The 19,494-nt window shown below is 42.2% G+C and overlaps 1 protein-coding gene across 4 annotated transcripts in view; it reads left to right on the forward strand.

Annotated features, from left to right (window-relative positions):
• Window positions 1-19,494, forward strand: part of LOC124343540 (glutamate receptor ionotropic, kainate 2-like) — a 33,091-nt gene that overhangs the window by 9,052 nt on the left and 4,545 nt on the right. For 2 of the 4 annotated variants that reach the window (XM_046796881.1, XM_046796882.1), the window contains exons 3-12: window positions 7,776-8,036; window positions 10,721-10,896; window positions 12,436-12,489; window positions 12,787-12,951; window positions 13,078-13,230; window positions 13,815-14,018; window positions 15,278-15,371; window positions 15,567-15,676; window positions 15,801-15,905; window positions 17,521-17,934. In XM_046796881.1, coding sequence (XP_046652837.1) covers window positions 7,776-8,036; window positions 10,721-10,896; window positions 12,436-12,489; window positions 12,787-12,951; window positions 13,078-13,230; window positions 13,815-14,018; window positions 15,278-15,371; window positions 15,567-15,676; window positions 15,801-15,905; window positions 17,521-17,934 — 1,736 coding nt within the window. Of the gene's footprint in view, window positions 1-7,775; window positions 8,037-10,720; window positions 10,897-12,435; window positions 12,490-12,786; window positions 12,952-13,077; window positions 13,231-13,814; window positions 14,019-15,277; window positions 15,372-15,566; window positions 15,677-15,800; window positions 15,906-16,791; window positions 17,050-17,520; window positions 17,935-19,494 lie in introns of all 4 variants that reach the window. The other 2 variants (XM_046796884.1, XM_046796883.1) reach the window with 2 other exon arrangements.

Below are 19,494 nucleotides of genomic sequence, written 5' to 3' on the forward strand. Positions count from 1 at the left end.
TAGCCGAGCCCCAGTGTATTATTCTAAAAGCATCCAAACATGCACAGCCATGACATACTCCTGTTATGGGTTGATCAAGAACAGGCCACCGCTGTTAGTCGCTCTCTCTCTTTCCATAGTGTCTCTCTCTTGATGGGACACATAGACGAAACTTGGGAGCCTATACAAATATAGTGCCTGTACATACATGACCCGCCAAAAAACCCTTCTCTTTTATTTTCGTTTTCAAAAGCGAATGTGAACGAAAAAAGCGCTAAAGATATTCACGCACAAAATAAAAGATATAGAAACTTTCAACGCTATTCAACTTAGCTATAATATGTATAACTGTACACTTGCCGAATAGATGTGTGCCATTGCGCGTTATCATCACGCAGTTACGGTTAATAACATCCGTGTCAATCAAAATAAAATCCTTTTCCTTTTTTCTACTTTTGCCGGACGCGGAATTTCTCTTATTTTTGCACGCGCGCGCTCGGCTGAATGCAATTCGTGAGAATGCGAACGCGCGCACTGCCGATTCGGACCGGAAATGCGTGACTGCTTCATCTAATTGCTTCCTCCTTCCTCTACACGATACCTTGAAGTGTATCAGATTATGTATTATTGCTGTGATGATGATGCGCTCTATCCAGTTTTCACTACAAATTCCCGACTCTTTTCAATTAATCTCAACTTTCTCGGAATTTTCTGGCCGGAAAAAAAACCTTCGGAAATTGATTAGTGTACAGCTTTTGGCAGCATTAAGAATTCTGCGTCGTCGTCAAACCAAATCAGGAAATAACAACATTCATTTCTGCAGAATCTCTGCACAGATTAAATGAAATGACTTCCCGAATACGTAATTTTGTTTTATTTTATTTTATTAATTATTTTTTTGGGGGGCGTTAGATTGGCGTCGTTGATATTTCTGAGACTGTTGGATTGAATTGGGTGGTGTGGATAGGTCGACTGGGTATGGTATATTAAATATATTATTGCCCATAAATAATCTACGTATATTATAAATGAACGTCGCCAGACCAGATCACCCCGCGGCAACCCCAGCACCCAGCCATGCGTAGGTGGTTGATGAATGCGCGGTTCATTAGGAAAGCGAAACGAAAATCTAACGTAATAAATGAATATTTAATCCTGTGTATACATATAGTGTACAGTATAAACAGCGGAGGAATCTTATACGAGTTAATAATAATATAAAAAAGAAGAAGAAGAAGCTCAACTCAGCTTATAGTACATCAGCCAGCCAGAGTGACGATGACGTCCAAGTCTGGCGTGAAAGTCTATAGCTAGTTCTATACATGCACGTAAAAGAATCTAGAGAGAAGGAGATGATGATGATGGTGCGCCGGAGAAAGCGCATGGCAGATAGACGCAGAGAAACTCTATATTCCTCCTGCTGCTGTCTCTTTGCTGTGCTGCTGTGTCATTCGCTGGAGATTTTCCTTGACGTGTTAGGACGCGAGAGCTTCGGCTCACTTCTGGTTGTGAGTGATGAGACATGCCATAATAGCGTCATCGCCTATATAGCCAATACAAAAAAAAGGCCACAGAATCCCAAGAATAATTTGAGGAGAAAGGTACCACAGCTCTTGGACTATCATGCGCATTATCTTTACGGTATAGGACTTTTTTTCCCGATGTTTAAACTATTTGATTCGAGAGGAATACTCAAAACAAAATGATACTGTGACTGTATCTGTCGCGGTGCTGCATCCCTATATAAGGAATTAAGGATGTATACAGCTATAGAGTTGGTTTAACTATTTAGGTCATGCCCGGTCCGTGTAACATTGGCATTTTCTTTATGAACTCGTTAGGAGGAATATTTTTCATCCTCTCTCGCGCCCACCCACAACGTTCGCCCGCAACAGAAACTCAAAAGATGCCATACAAGTTTGGTTGTATGGACATCAAATGTCTATATGCCCATGCAGTCGAATCTTTACAAAAGAATTGATTTTGCCAATTTGGACAGCAGCAGGGGAACACAAAAGCGGCCTGAAGGCTCTTTTATTAGCAACACCTCGATGCTGGCAGAGTGCTATATTACGATGTCGCCCGGAGCCTTTAGAGATTATTATTCGCCAGTCCGAAAAAGGGCAAAATGCAATGCAGGCGCGTGTGTTTATGATGTGGCGAGGGGGGCGAAACTAACAAACCGCTTTAACAGCCCATCGATGCGGAGAAACTAAAATGGGAAAAAATAAATGGCGCTGGCCCCTCCATCTTCCTTCTGGCCGGAATATAATAAAGAAAAATCTTTTTTTTAACGTACGCACACAACAAAGAGAGCTAGCTAGCTAGCCTCTTTTGCACTATACGAAATCGTTTGTTGTGATGGTAGTCCATGGTGAGACGAGAAAAATATCCCACAAATCACCGCCCGTAAATAAATAATCATTCCAACAACAACCTCCCAAAGAAAGAAGAAGAAACATTTAACTTTTATTTTTTATGGGTCCACCATATAGAGTCCCTCTAACTCCAGGGCGAAAGCCTCAAAAAATAGACACGGGGAAAAATGAATATCTGTATTCTATCTCGGCAGCACTCTCTCTCTCTCTCTTTTATTCGTTTTTCTTCTTTTACTCCGCGCGCAGAGTCTGCCGGATGGTGTATGTCCTACGGTATGGATATGTACATATACACGCGTGTGCCCTTAGACACTGGTGGTGGTGCTACAAGGCCGGCACACCACTTTCTCCAATCATCTCCTAGACAAGAAGGAGAGAATAAAGAAAAGAAAGAAGAAGAGAAGAGAAGCATCTACAACAGAGGCCACATGGCATTCCATCACTCTCTCCATCTCCTTATAGTTTATCCCGCTATACATTTTTCTTTTCTTTTTTTTTGCTAGTCCGATGAGGAGAGATCTCTCTGATAAGATGTTAATATTTATTTATTTATCTTCGTGTCGGCGGCAGCACATCACTCGTGCCCTGGCTTCTTCTCGGGTGTTCTCCCCTTCATTCCTTCCGCACCGATCCCTTTCATCCCTTTTTTAATAATCAATAGAGAGAGAGAGAGAGCCCTGGCCATCTTCCTCCTCAATGGCGTGATGGAATAATAGAGTGGGTGCTGCTGCTGTGGTGTGGAATACAGCTATAGCATCTCCCGCAAGACAAGGGCCGTGAAAAATGGAGGTCGGAGGAAAAGAATAGCCAAACAAGGCCCCGGCTGTCAATAGTTTGCGGCCCCACCACCGGTTAATTTGATTGTTAACCGACAATCAAGTACCAAATTACGACGATAAACATTTTCCTTTGTTAAATCAACGATCAAATCATTTTATAATTCAAAAAAACAAATAACAACTTTAATGGCCGCGGGTTATTATATTTTTTTAAAAGAAAAGTCTTTTTTTATTTTCTTTGTTTCTCCCGCATTTTTTGGGTTGTTTGTTGGGCCGGACGCCGGGAATCGGGACAAGTAAATCCAGTGTCCTTGGCGATCAACACGGCCGGCACGTCAGACACGTCGGTAATCGAAAAAACGTCCATGGGCGGATAAGAAGAAGAAAAAAGCCAGAAGCCTATAGACAAGGATAGAATCTCGAGCGCCGCTCCGACGTAGTTAAAGTCAAAGAGATGAACTTTTCTTTCTTTCTTTTATTTTGAAGGAGTCCGTTGTCTTCCATGCATTCCAATTTTGCGGGTCCGGTTTCCTGCTGGACTCGCTTATCTAACGTGTCAAGAAGCGGCAGGAGTATACATAGAGAATCCCGGGGTAAAACAACATCGCACAACATTTGTTCTCAAATAAATCCCTCGCTCGCGACGTGAGTGCGTGTATAGTCGTCACATTCACACAAAGACAGCACGAACATTGCCTGCTCTACTATATACTCAGAAGAAGAAGAAGAAAAAGAAGAAGAGGACGTTACAGATCAGGTCCCGGATTCATCGGCCCTCAGAGACTCGTGTGTGAGAGGGACCTTATCGACAATATAGCTGGACAGCAGACAAGTCTGTTGTATTGTGTCGGGAATAGTTACATCTTCCCCCCTCTCCTCCTTCGTCTGCATGTCTAGAAACTTTTGTCGAGATATTTGGTTTTGTTTTGGACGATGGCAGACTTTGAAAGATGTACACGCTCGAGCACGTAGAGCCGGAGATCGCGCCTTCACCTTATTCTAGAAATCGAATCAAAAAAGTTGAAGATAATGATATTATCTAACTAGTATGAGGGACAACTTTCTCTTCCTCTGTTTCCACTCGGATTTGATTTTGTCGACAGCAGCCGGGGGCCAAAAAATCAAAATCAAAAAATCTTCTTCTTCTTTTCTTTGCAACGAACGGGAGATCAGATAATCGCACGCATCAAAGCCCGCGTGTCCTTGTTTTCTTTTTTCGTCCCGGCTGCGCTGCTGCAGAGACAATCAAATACATAATATCGTTTCGTCAACTTCTTCTTCTTCTTTTGAGTTGTCCAGCTGGGCCATCGAAATTGTCTACACGCTTGAGCACGCGCCAGCAGCACACGACGCATAGGCGCACCAATAACTCTCCTCCAATCTTCAATTTGTGTTGGCGGATGGAGTCGGGAGGGGATCGAGTTCAGTCGAGCCCACAGACGACACCATTTGATATTTCTTTTCTCATTATTATTATTAGAGACGATATAGGAGGGAGGTTATACACATCAAAAGTCCAATAATCCAAAGTTAACGGGGGGATAGAACAAGTTGGAAAAAGTTAAAACAAAAAGAAAATGAAAAATGGTGGACCTATAATATAAAGAGAGGAGTTGACTAATAGACTCTTAGGACAAGGTGACGGTTGACAACCAGATTAATTCCCCTCCCCCTCTTTTCTTGATTTAATTAATTATGATTATTTTTTGGAATAATGCTGCTTAATGAGGTGGGGCTATGGAGGCTATATAATAATAGAGCTATATTGCAATATTAGATAGAGCTGCTTCTATATTCTCCTATTATATACAACGGGGAGGTATACATATCAACCGCAGCCCATGTACTAATAATAGGCGCATGCATAATACAACAAGGGCTCGGGGACAAGAGAGGAGCTATTATTGTTCACGGCTATAAATTCATCTGAGTAAAAAAAAAAAAAGAAATGATGATAAAATAATCATTTTCAAAGGGAAAATAATCCGTGAATGTTATTATAGTGAAAGAGAAAGCGACTAGACTGCGTGCAATCAATAAAATATGGCCATCATCGAGCCGATGTTCGGCTCTTCTTGTACCTCACTTAATAGGTTTGACTTTTATACGGCCTCGGCGACGGCCTTGGCCTCCCATTGGTCGTTGGGCCTATTGTAAAATCTTAAGAGGATTGATTTGCGACAGCGTACCTAACGTGTACTATATACTCCACACACAGATGATTGATTTTGTTTAGATCTCTTCTGTTCCACATTGATAGGCAGCGTCCCGTATGTAATCCTCTCCCCCGAGACGATTCACGATTGTGTGTGTGTGTAACGCGAGACTGGAAGAAAACCGAGTGATGAATCCGTCGAGGAGACAGAATCCATTGTGTAAATATGCGGAGGGGAAATCATGCCACACTAACCTTTAAGGAAAGAGAACCGAATCACCTTCACTGGGGCACCGAAATAATCAAAGGAAGCGGAAAGAGCCTTCCCACTTTAGCGTTACATAACATCTAGTTTTATCGCATCATTCGGTTTGATTCGAGTTATTAAGTTTTATTTTTATTGTACTTCGTTTTTTATCCAATCATTTTTATTGAATACTTGTTTTTTTTTTAACAAGACCAAAATACCATGATTCAATTAAAAAAAACTCGTTAATATTATCACAATCTGCCAATCTGGCAAATAGAAATTCCAGATTGCAGACTACAATTTTCAGCGCCACATTGCATTTCAATTTTTGAGCCATTGTGAGAAAAATACTAGAAATTATAGATAAAACGATTAAAACCTGCAAGGAAATAGTTTGTGCACTTCCCAATGGACATTTTACTATTTTGGAAAGTATATTTTTTCTTACTTTCGTAAATGTGAATGTGAAATATTTTGGAGTGTAAAAAGCTGGCAGAGGCAGACAAAGTCATAAAGCTCAGACTTCTTTCTTGTTAGAGGCCAGACTTAAGCCACCATGGCAAAATTAAAAGAAAACTTAGAAGAAAATGATGAAGGTATCATGTCAGGCATCTCAGTGTTTTGTTGTTTAAAATCACCCATGATGTGAGCAAACACTTAGTGGTTCTCGTTGGTTAAGCAACTCAGACACTAACAACTACTTGTTTTTTCGATATGTTTGTGGACTAGGAATGGTAGTTCTTTAGTTTTTAACCTAGCTTAAAAACTGGTTAAAACTGAAACTCAAGATTATTTCGTTTATTATCTTGTTCAAGGCAATGCTGCAAATCAAACACATTTTTCTAGATGCACCTAAACTTTGATGCACTTTGATCAAATTGGTCTTTATTTGTTAAACTATAACCGACGACACACGGCTGAAACTTTCTTTTTATTGGCATTCGACATGAGCTCCCAAAGTCATAAATCACCAACTCTCTGTATAAGTTGTAATGAAGATGAAGAAGTATGGAAGATTTTCTTTCTCTCTCTCTCTCTCTCTCTTTTTTTATTTTAAGACCCCATAAAATGCGTTGGACTCAATCTGGACACACCCAAAACGACTCGATTCATTTGTAAGATCGGAAATATCAGCAGATCCGGTGAGAGAATAACAAGAGCGACCGACCCGCAGCCGAAGCCCAAAGGATCGGTGCTGCTGGTGTGGGGAGGGAGAGGAAGAAATAAGACCCGAAATGGGTAATATATATAAAGGGGATAAGGAAAAGTAAGAAGGGAGAGAGAGATGTTCCTGATGTCGTTTTAAAATCGGTCCATTATGAAACGTCAATAGGGATCAAGAAACCCTTTAAATGCCAGCCCAAAGTCGGCGCGGGCTCGGCATCGGGAGCCCGCCGAAAAAGGGAAATGAACAGGAAACCCCGAGGATAGAAGAAAAGATTCGATCTCTCTTTTTTAGCTACATGTTCGCTAGACGTTAGACTCATCATCGATCATACAGAAGAGAAGGGGGAAGAAAAAAGGAGCTAGGATTTTATTTTCTTCTTCTTTCGATCCTGAAACTCTTGACAATGGCCACGTATGTAGTACTATAGCTAGTTAGGGATGTATTCATAGCTTCCAGTTGCGTTTCTGGCCTTGTATTTCTGTAATGACCCCATCGCGAGCGTTGGATACAATTGGACAAGATACTCTCGGGTCCGTGATCTCCCGTCACTTTCACCATTTAATCGTTCTAGGCTTCTTTTTTTATTTGATTTTTTTTTTCCTGGTGAGAACCAAAATAACGTCCTTCAACTTTGATTTGAATTTCTTTGCTCCGGTTAGCCTTGAAGATGACCGCTCGGCTACGTGTCCTTTATAATTCTCCCAAGTTTCTCCGAGTCGACTACTTCCAAACGAGAAATACTACACGTCTAAAGTTTTATAACAAGAGAAGTATTGTGGATGGCCTCAATCGGCCTCGAATAATGTATAATAATAACGAGTTGGGGGCTATGTGTTTCATCCCATCCGTAACGTGGGGGAATGATAACGATCGTCCAGCTTGTTCAAGCGTATTCCCGCCAGCGTGAAAACCTTGAAGAACACATACATTAATATTTAATAACTTCCAAGTTGTTGGAGTCATTCGAATACCTTGTATTACATGTCCCGCTCTATTTCTTTCGTGACATTCCCGTTCAAATTGTTAACTTTAAGTACTTAATTAAATTGTTCTTTTTCATTTGCAGCTTGTAAGCAGATTGACTTTGGAGTTCAGGCCATTTTTGGGCCATCGGACCCGGTCCTGGGTCCTCACGTCCAGTCCATCTGCGACGCGCTGGACATTCCGCACCTGGAGACCCGGCTGGACCTGGAGTCGCGGACGAGCGCCCGCAACGAGCTGTCCATCAATCTGCATCCGTCGCAAGAGGTCCTCAACGCCGCATACAAGGACCTGATGCGCTTTCTCAACTGGACCAAAGTCGCCATCATCTACGAAGACGAAGGAGGTACTAACAATCAATTATTTTCCAAATGATTTCCCCCCTCAAAATATTGACATATCTGGAGGACCCAGTGTCAAAAAAAGAAGAAGAAAGAACACCGTCAAAGCTTTCATGGGGAACATAATTTTCTGTTTTATTCAAAAACATTGCGCTGGAAGAGATAGAAAGAAAAAAAAAGACAATTCCTTCGACTTCCGTTCAGCCATAGTCTAATGGTATCGATCCGCACTCAGCGACCCAACCCTATAGAAAACCTCCTACAGCTCCTTGCTGCTTGACGCCGCGAGCGCCAGGAGCTCAGTTATAGAAATCCTATTTGTGCTCCGGGTTCTCCTTCTTTTTTCTTTTTAATTTGATAAAAAAGCGATAGGTATAGTACATATACTACTGTGTGACTGTGTACACGGAAGACGCCCTCTGCGTCACTTGGAAAATTTTGTTTATTTGTTTCACAGAGTCGGAGAAAGTTTTTCCTTTTTTAAATAATAAAATGTCTAGTCGCGCAATCTGCGACAGTACGAACAACTGGCCGGCATATTATTTGTGCCGTGAGCCTTTGGCACACACACACGTCTGCTCTGGGTGTAGGCTACATATAGGAGAGACCATATGCGGCCACGCGCGCTCTATTCGTCCGGGGGAAAACCTATAGTACTGCAGATATATCGCCTTTGAAAAAACAAAAAAGGAATTGCATATGTGTAGTATATGTAATAGAGTGTGTGCTGTGTGCACTGCAGTGTACAACAGTGTGTCGTCATTATGGTCGAGAGAGTTTCTATCGCTCGCTTTTATTCTGTGAGAAATTCGCCAAATGCTTGTTGTACACAGGCATGACTGGACGCTGCCACATAATATTGTGGAGTACTCGACCCATTTCTGACTCTCGTCCATCTTAGATTCTTTTTTCTTATTTTTTTCGCCGACGATATAATAGGCTGCAATAACACACGTCTGGCATTAGGCCAAAAAGGAGAACCCCAAAAGTCCATCTTCTCGTTCAACTCTCACGGTCCTATTTTTCTTTTTCCTCCCCCGCCGTATACACTCATGTGTATAATACACTTTGTGTGTTACATTATTACTAGCCTTCTTCTTCTTCTTCTTTATACATCTCCGGCTATCTTTTTCTTTCGTGACTTTATCGAAAGGCTATAAGCTAGCGAAAAAAGAAATAATAAAATAAAAGGGAGAGGTGGTGCTGGTCACCAATACACAGCGGACGCATAAATCTGGTGGAAGAGAAGTAAAAAAAACCCAAGAAAAAATAAAAATAAATTCCCGGGGTAGAGAGCGCAGCGCTGAAATATCCGGTCCTGCAGGGCGATATAATATCCATCTATTCCGTTAGCTTCAGTTTATATAATATATATATATCTATAGTTATATACTGCACACTGTACACGACTACTATATCTAGATTTGTTCATGCTTTGGCGAGCTTCCGGCTAAACGGAAGAAGATGTTTTTGCTGTGACTTCCTTTTTCCCCCGCAACTCCTTATCACATATAGACAGTCTTAATATTTAGATTTATGTATAACAGCCAAAGCGATACGATATATGAGATTTTCTCTGGCCACCCTTTTCATCTTCTTTCCCCGGGACTCAAATATGACTTGAAGGCACACACAAACACACCATCCAATCGTCATATCACCCTGTGTGCTGTGCACTCTTTTTTTTCTTTCTTTCTTCTTCTTCCTGGCCCCAACTGTGTCAACACATTGCTGCACTGCCTGCCGTTATATTCGAATCTTTGATTTAAGTCTCCCAGTCCCAAGCAAAACTTGAAAGGAGAAAAACCCAACAGACGAAAGTCAAAATAAGTGATCCAGTTCGCTATCAAAGTAGAATAGAGCGCCTGGGAGGCTCTTTTTTTCTTTCTTTTTATCGCCTCAAAGCGACTCGACTGACTATTGTGTAACTGTAATATATATCTGCGCACTTTCGTGTCACATAAACAAGCGTCAAAATAGAGCTCGCAAAGGAGTAGAAGTGGGAAATGAAACGAAAAATGTGGATGCGATTATTTTTCGCCGGGGCGTCGCTGCTACTGCTGCTGCCGCTGCATTATAACGAACGATAATAATGATAATAATAATAAACACACCCCCGGATAAATACTATCCCCTACCAACCCTACGCAAGTGTGTGTTTGTGTTGTGTGGAGTATTTGCCACATGTTATTTTTCGCTGACGTGATATCAGCCAGAAGGTTTTCTTTCCCAGGGCTTTTATGGCGTTCTCCGAACGAACCCCCCCTCACACACTCGTTTGGAAATGTTTTTGGAATAACTCCCGGCGTTACATGGGCTGGTTATTACCGTCCTGTGTGCTTATATTCTTATATACATTCGCCACTATTTTGTATTTTCCGTTTTGAGTTTGACGATTCCCGCCTCTGCTATTTGTTCAAATGGGGTTTCAACTTTCGAAAGAGCTTTTTTTTTTTAAATTGTTCAACGGCTCTTTTCTGTACCTCACACATTACAGAAAGAAAAATGAATGCCCCATCAACCCAACCGCAAAACCTTAAAACCTCACGTGTGTGTAGTGTCATCTCGGTTAGGTGATTCACGACCTTATTTTGAATATTTAGTTTAGACGAATTTTAAAAAATTTAATAAGATCATGTAACTCGTTTTAATTTGGCCTTGTTGTCGATTGCGTGTGTGTTTCCCTTAGGTTTGTTGCGGCTGCAGGATCTGGTGCGATCGCCGCCGACGAGCAAAATGGAAGTGCACATCCGTCAAGGAACGGTCAACACTTACCGCCAAGTGCTGCGCGAGATCAAGCAACGAGACATCAACAACATTATCGTCGACACGCGGACGGAGCACGTCCACATTTTCTTCAGAGCCGTAAGTCATATCGAGAAGGAAAACTTTAGCGCAAACAAAAACAATCCGCACAAGTTTCTTTCTCATTTTTTGCTCGTCGATTTTGCTCGTACGTCGACCAACGGGGGTTGGTCTCGCTCGATAGAGTTTGGCCAACTAACCGAAAAGGGGGGGAAATCGGAAGATGAAAGGGAGGGAAATTCCAGTCGATCGTAATAATAATATCCATTCAGTAGATGGGGGGTATAGTCTATTACAGCCGCAGGGAGAGCGAAATCAAAAGACACAAATCAGAAGCTGGAAGACAAAAGTTATCCTCTTCTTCTTCTTCTTTTTCTTCATATAAAGATGATGGGATATGGTATATATATATTCGTTCCTTGTTCCTTTTGGAAATACGGGAAATACTTGCGGACATAAATCTGTTGGCGGCGACATTTTGTCCACCCTCCCGCCCACTGGCGGTCGCTAGAGGCGCGTCTTCACACTCCAGATCCTTTTCGGCATTTTCAAAAGGCCAGCATCAGGGCCAGCTATAGACGGGGGAGCTGTTCGCAACGATCGTAATGGATGTGTTACACCGCGACGCCTTGTTCTATCCGAAACACATCCAGCCTCCATCAGACCTTCCCCCCCCCCCCCCCCCCCAACGGCAGACAAGTCGAAATGCCACACGCACAAACGACGGCGGGAGCGAAGAAAAGCCGAGTTTCTTTTCTTTTATTTTCATTTTATTTATTTTTTTAACGACGATCCTGAAGCGGCCAGCAGTGCTGGGGGGGGGTGGGGAAATCCGACGCCCGCGCCAAATTGTCGTTCGACCGAGTTTGTGGGGGGGTGGGAGTCAAGTTAGATCATGTCTTTTGATTTTGTTAGAGTTACGTGACATCGTCGAGTGGGTTTCCTCGTCTTCCTTTCACGCCCTTATTTTCCGTGATCTTTGTAACAACCGGGATGGAGAAGCCGGGAAATATGAAAAATGACGGACGCAAAGATTTTCTCTTTTTCCTTTTTTGAGAGGAGAAGAAAAAGAAGAAAAAAATCCTGGAGCGTCGGAGTAGAGACACTCACATTCTTGACTTTATGAGGGCACTAATGCCCCGGCGGTGGATATTACTGTCTCTTTCCAACTTCCACGTCGTAGATTCCATTGTGTGTAGTCTCAACTTCTCCTCTCCCGACCCGAAAATAAAATAAAATAAAATAAAATAACAAAAAAAGGGAACGCGACAACTTATAGTTCATAATAAATGAATAAATCTCGGCACGGATAGTGACTCTCTCTCTCTCCTTAAATCTCGTGTATATACGAGAAGAGAAACAAAAAAGAGACGAATTTGATTTTCCTGTTTCCTTGGCCGTATAATCCTCCAGACAAAGATGGATACTAACACATCAATATGTAAATGAGAGCCCATTGCAATTCATCGTCTTTTTTCTTTTCTTTTCTTTTTGGTTTATCACCGACGATAATTTACGTACGTGTGGTGGTGGTCTGTCGACAACTGTCGCAACCGTTCACGCCTCGTTCACCGCCACCGTCGACCAAACCCCAACCAGGTTCTCCAATTGCAGATGAACGACTATCAGTATCACTACCTCTTCGCCTCGCCGGTAATTGAACGTTTCCGTCTTATACGTATACACAGTCACGGTGCAGTTTGTTAATCAATTCAAACCGCAACTTTTGTGTGCGTGGGCGAGGAAGTGTTATTCTCTTTTAACTTCAATTGCCAACTTTCTTTTTTGTTGTTTTTCGACTGTCGGGACTTAAAAACAAACCCAAAAGGATTAATCAATTCAAACCGCAACTTGTGTGCGTGGGCGAGGAAGTGTTATTCTCTTTAAACTTCAATTGCCAACTTTCTTTTTTGTTGTTTTTCGACTGTCGGGACTTAAAAACCCTAAAAGGATTTGGAAACGTTCGACTTGGAGGATTTCAAATACAATTTCGTGAACATATCGGCGTTCCGCATCGTCGACGCCGAGAGCAACTTTACACGTCAGCTGCTGAGAGACATGGAGAAATTCCAGCCCATCGGCCAGAGTATCCTCAATAAATCCAACATAATCCAGGTGTGTCAAAGTTGGTGGTGGTGGGGAAATTACCAAAATTTCTACTCAACTCATTTCATTTCAAATTTTTTTTTATTTTTTTGTTTTGTTTTGTTTGCGGTTGTTGTTGTTGTTGCTGTTGTCAAGGCCGAGCCGGCTCTGGTGTACGACAGCGTCATGGCGTTGGCCCACGGATTAGCCGCCCTGGATCGGGGCACGGCTCTGCGTCTCGCCAACCTCTCGTGCGATATCGAGCAGCCGTGGAATGACGGATCGTCGCTCTTCAATTACATCAACACGGTATATAGTAGTGGTATATAGTAAATAGTAGCACACACAGCTCAGCAGCAACTCGCCCGGCAACAAAACGTCATATATATGTCACTAAATATATATCCACACCCCCCCCCCCCCCCACGTCTATTTATTTAGACGGCAGTTATATAACCTGTATACACTTAGCGTACACTGGAATCTACTATTTGGAGGGAGGAAAAATAAAAGAAAATAGAGAAGAAATAGATGGATTGTATTGCTTTGTATCAGAGATTGCTACTGGGACTCTGATTTATGCCGTTTGATGTACGTAGTGTATGTGTGTGTGTACAGCTGCTGGGCTGTGTACGTGTTTACTGATAAGGTAGCGTGGAAAGCCCGTCGGCCCCTTGCACAGGCAGCTCTGTAGAAAAACATACTGTTTTGTTATTTTTCTCTTTTGTTATTTATGGCTATTCTATTCTTCGGCGGGGAATGAATAGCTTTGCATTAGTCTTCTCTTCTGTGTGTTTGTGTCCTTTTTTATTAATTGCTTCTCTTCTCTGATTCCAATTTGGCAACGGCCCGCTCGCGGTTGTGCCTCTCTACGCTTCGACGAAACGTATTAGGTGGAATTTGTCGGACTGACGGGTCCCATCCGCTTCAAGGAAGGCCGTCGCTCCAATATCACGCTGGACCTTCTCAAGCTCAAGCGCGAGAATCTCACCAAAGTTGGCGAATGGAACGGACAGTCTGGGCTCAACATCACCGATCCGGTGGCATTCTACGAAGGCAGCACGCCCAACATTACGCTCATCGTCATGACCAACGAGGTACAAAATTAAAAAAACCAACACCACCGTCGTCGTTCGTCAATAATGAATAATTAGACAACTATTTGGGAGGGAGCAAGCTGATTATTCTCATCACCACAAAATAAGAGGGGCGTATAATCGTTGGGTTTGCTCATCACCGTCGGTTGTCCAATTCGTTTCGCTGATTGATTGATTGATGATGGACGAAAACGAGTTGCGCTGGCGGTTAGAAAATAAAGGGAAAGCCTCAAATTTTGTTATGAATGTTGAACAACAAAACAAGAGAGTGACCCTCTCTCCTGAGGCTCAGGTCTTGTGTGACACTCTCACCTCACCACTGATGGGTGGAAAAGAAGAAAAAGGGAAAACTGGGCTGGCCTGTTGTGATGCAACGAAGCGAGCAGAAAGCAAATTGGAATGAGAAGAGAAGAAGAAGATCCCCCCCCCCCCCCGGTTGGGTCGCTGCTGCTGCTGTATCTATGCGAGACACGACTGGGTTAAACGGATCAGCACCACCACCACCACCATTTTTCTGATATATTCCATCCCCCGGTGTCGCGTACAGCGTGAAAGAAAAAGAAAAAGAGAGCTCAGCACAACTGTGTGCGACGACTAGCTGTGCTGTAACAAGAAGAATCATCCTGCTTGAAAAGAGATCTTAATTACATATCGTTGGCGCGTTCCCCTTTACTTCTTTTTTTGTTACTCTCTACTCTGTTGGACTAGAGCTGGGCACCTTTTCTCTTTTTCTCTGGAACTGATATGTGATGGAAGAGAACGTCGGGCAACTCTTTGCTGCCATGATGCGATTAACATCATCTCCGTGGGGTTCAGACCGATCAAGCGAAACAAAAACAAACCAAATAATGAAATGAAATACAAACAAGAAAAGAGAACCGAAACATCATCAAGTATGAGAGAGAGAAAACAACCAACGTGTTTCGATGGCTCGATTAAATTCTTTCGACGTTCGATTTCGACTTTACAAAAGTTTCCAAAGTTCTCTCCGATTGGAGATTCAAGTCTTTTGTGCTACTGTAATGGTTCCCGCGGCTCCGATGGAGTGTAAAACCATCATCAGAAAATGCGATTTATATATAAATGTTTCGCGGCTGTCTCTGGGGGGAGGAGGAGCAGAGAGAAAAGGGGGGAAATAAATACAAATAAATAAATAAAAGAAGAAAGACCGAGACGTTATCTAATGCCTTTTTTTTTTTGGGTGCCATTCGATTTGTACGCGCTTGGCTTTGGGATTGATGCGCGGCCCGTTACTTCAGGAAATGCCGTACGTGATGCTTCGATCCGAACGTAATCTGACCGGGAACGACCGCTACGAGGGATTCTGCATCGACCTACTTAAAGCCATTGCCGGTATGATTTGAGGGTTTTTCTTTTAGATCTAGCCCATTATTATTTATTTTGTGTGTGAGATGGGGCCGTCCGTTTCGCCGTTCAATTATTTTATGACCGGCGATCAAATGAATTGAAGTCGGTCGTGTATCCGCGCAACAAAATTCGGGAATTTTGATTTGATTTGATTTGATTTTTTTTTAAATTTGATTTCAGGAATGGTTGGTTTCAATTACGTCATTGAAATGGTGCCCGACAAAAAGTACGGGGCTCTCGATCCCGAAACTGGCGAATGGAACGGCGTCGTCCGTCAGATTCTCGAAAAGGTAAGATTCGATCGTCGGGTGGTCGTTTTCTTTTTCTTTTTGAATAATTCCGCGCACTTCTGCATGAATTTGAAAATCGTAAAAAACCAAAACGCTCAAAACGGACGATTTATTGGAATTGCAGAAAGCCGATCTGGCCGTCGGATCGATGACGATCAACTACGCTCGGGAGATGGTCATTGATTTTACCAAGCCTTTTATGAACCTTGGCATAAGCATCTTGTTTAAGGTTGGTGATTCCCCGTTCCTTTTTTTTTTTCTTATTTTATTGACGCGCAATCCGATAAAAATTCGTTTCTATTTCTGACAGCACAAATATTTAGCTATTTCTATTTTTTACAACTTTTCAAAGTGCCGCTCGTATTTTTGCCCTAAAATCTCCGTTTAATAGCGGACATTCATTCTTTTTTATTTATTTTTTATTTGAATTGAATTGAACAAATGTTCGACATCGTCTAGCAATCCATAACAATTAAAAAAAAAATTGTAAAATGGTTAAGAGTTGGATCAATTGAATGACAGGGAAAGGAGAAACCTGTCGCTCGATGATGTCATATGTTTTCTCGAATGACACGTCGAAAATTTTATTTTTTAAAATTTTTTGGGCTGTCACTATTAACAACGGCCTTCAAAGTCAAGATTTACTGGTAGAACCGGCATAGTAGAAGCTCTTTATTAAGACTGGATTTGAAAAAAAAGAAAAAAAATATTCGTCACTGGTTTGCCTTGACCGCACTTTTTTTCTTTTTCTTTTGGGACGTATTCAAAGTCAACAAACCGAGCGAAAGTGAAAGTTTTCTCAGTTGGTTGGATGTACTGTACATGTTAGTTATGTTATATGGCAGTCGTGAATAACACGAAAACGCAGCGGGAGTTTTCCGACTGAGTGATTACAGGTCTTCTGTTTGGCCACCTGAATTATACCTACATAAAAATAACACGAGATAAACATGTTGCTATATTTATGTCGTGTCGGTGTATGCCTATTTTGATACTAAAAGAAATAAGAAATCGAATTCTTTTTCGAAACTAACTCAAATTCCGACTCAAAATTCAAAACAAAAAACCCAAAAACCAATTTCTGACATGATGAATGTGGGTTGTGCCGTGAGTAGATCCCGACCAGTCAGCCGACTCGACTCTTTTCCTTTATGAATCCACTGGCGGTGGAGATTTGGCTCTACGTCATGGCCGCCTACATCCTGGTCAGTTTCACTCTCTTTGTCATGGCCCGCTTCTCCCCTTACGAGTGGAACAACCCGCATCCGTGCAACGGCGACAGCGACGTGGTCGAGAATCAGTTCTCCATCTCCAACAGTTTCTGGTTCATTACCGGAACCTTTCTCCGTCAAGGATCGGGACTCAATCCAAAGGTCTCTAACTACACCCCACCCGAAATTCCACCGAAAAACATTTTTTATTTCTTTTTTGACCGCTTGAACCTCAAATATTTCTACCCGTACATCCTCCACAAGCTCTCACCAACCCGCTCAAAAACATGTCAGCACCCATACACACGCAAACCCAACACAAAAACAAATCAAATGCCATTGCTTCTACGCCAAAAAAAAACGGACAAAAAATAATTTCAAAAATTTACGGAACGTTTCAAAAGCTGCCCCCAAGATTTTTTCGTTAAAAACGGCTGGCGTCCCCCGTCAATTTTCCGCTTTAGAGCGTTCACAGCAAGCGCTTTTATATTTATATCCGTATGATCTAAGATAGTATTTTAGCTGTTTTGTTAAGTATAGGTTTTGCATGTGAAAGTTTTGAGAAAAGGCGCGGGAATTTCGAAATATGAAAAAAAAAAAAACAGCCAAAACAAAAAAACGAGTTGTGACCAGGTTCCGACGCCGACGCCGACGCGGCTCTTCTCTTTTATGAATCCGCTGGCCGTGGAGATTTGGCTCTTCTTGCTGCTGGCCTACGTCCTCGTCTCGCTCTCCATGTGGGTGGTGGCCCGCTTCACGCCTTACGAGTGGCACGACAATGTGAACGGCAGCGGGTTGGGCAGCCGGTGTCACCACTGCCACCACTACCTGTCGGGCAGCATTAGCGGCGGCATCAACCAGATCATGCAACAGCAGCAGCAGCAGCAGAACCACCACCACCACCAGCAGCAGCACCAACTCAATCACGATGCCTTGTTTAGCAGCGATCAGCCGGTGCTGGCCAGCAGCAACGATTTCTCGCTGGCCAACAGTTTCTGGTTTACCATTGGCACTTTGATGCAGCAAGGATCCGATCTCAATCCCAAGGTATTTCGTTGTTCTGCGGCGGTGGCCGTCTGATCTCGAGAGAGGCCTTCGCTTCGGTCACAATTTCAAAAATTTCAATCAGGCCCGCGATTTTTACCGGAACCCCCAAAAATGAAAAACTTTTGCGTGCGTGTTCCCGATTATTTTGATTTCTCTTTTTCGTTTAGGCGGCAAGGTTTTATTCCAATTTTGTGTGCGTCTTTCACCTTTTTTTTTTCTTTTCCACAAGACTTGTTTCTTCTTTGCACTCGTACGAGTCACATCAAAGCGAATTGCGTTCCGGCGGAAGGTTTGATGCAATTACACGGCGGTCGAATTATAAGTCGACGTCGATTTCTAATCAGGAGGATGTAATTAGAATCTGAAAATCCTCAACTTCTTTCCCCCCTCCTTTTTTTAAAATGCAATCTCGGAACCGTATTGTTGCAAATAGTTCGAAATACCGCTAAATACTTGTAGACGAGCGCATTAGCATTCTAATGCGGCTTACCGCATCTTACGAATTTCCCCCTTTTTTTCTCGTCCAAAAATCAATTCAATCAAAAAAGAAGAGAGTTTTCAAAGGCCAAAGCAACGTGATTGGTTTCCATAGTTTTCTTTGTTCCTTTTTGCTTTTTTGAACAAAAAATTTTAAAAAAATTGAAACTGTAATTTTCCCTTTTGATTTTCTCGAGCTGCAGTTTATACGTTATATTACCCAATATCAGAGCTCAATGAACGCAAATTTATTTTTAAATATTATTTTTACTGCAGCCTTATGATTTCTGTTAGCCCTCAATTCCCCCCGATATATCGCTCCCAAACAAACCTTGTCGCGTTCTGCTTCTGTTGTCTTGAGCCAATAGACTTCTGTATGAGTAGCGGCCAGCGGTTGATACCAAGCTGGCCCAAGTCGTTCCATCTGTCACCAAGAAAGACCAAAAAAGCCATTTTCATTTGGAAAAAAAAAGACCTTAATAATTACACAAGTTCACCACCACCTGCCGAGGCGAGTCTGTGCTAATGTATTTTTGCTTTTTTATCATTCACCCCCCTAAAATCACGACGTCTTCATCGATTGACGATGATTGACAGTGATTGTGCATAAATAGAGGCTTCAGTATACTATATTTACACAAACCAATTAGTTGTATCGATCCAATCATCATTTGGCAGTTGTTTTTTCTCCTCGAACATAGAATCGACATTACAGTGTACGATGTGTAATGGCTTACCCGCTTTTTCCTCGTTCCTTTTATGCCAACCTTTATACTATACATCGCTGTCATTATTTACACAACATATCTATTGCATAATATATATTTTTTTTTTCCAAAATTTCATTGGCTTGTAATTGATAGTGGCCCTTGTTGGTGATCGCTGTGAGAAGTTCGCATTTTTCTTTTTTTATTATTATTTATTCTTCGTCTCTTCGTTATTTTATTCTCGTTCGTTTTCCCCCGTTTGTTTTTCTTTTATTCCCGAACTTTCCAATTCATTTCTCCCATCATCCCGTTCCTCGTTTCCTCCCGTTTGTTTGGGCCCGTGTCTTGTGTTTTTCTTTCCTTCTCTGGTTGTTAT

The sequence above is a fragment of the Daphnia pulicaria genome, chromosome 6, assembly GCF_021234035.1.
Source record: "Daphnia pulicaria isolate SC F1-1A chromosome 6, SC_F0-13Bv2, whole genome shotgun sequence".
In the NCBI taxonomy this organism is placed as follows: domain Eukaryota; kingdom Metazoa; phylum Arthropoda; class Branchiopoda; order Diplostraca; family Daphniidae; genus Daphnia; species Daphnia pulicaria.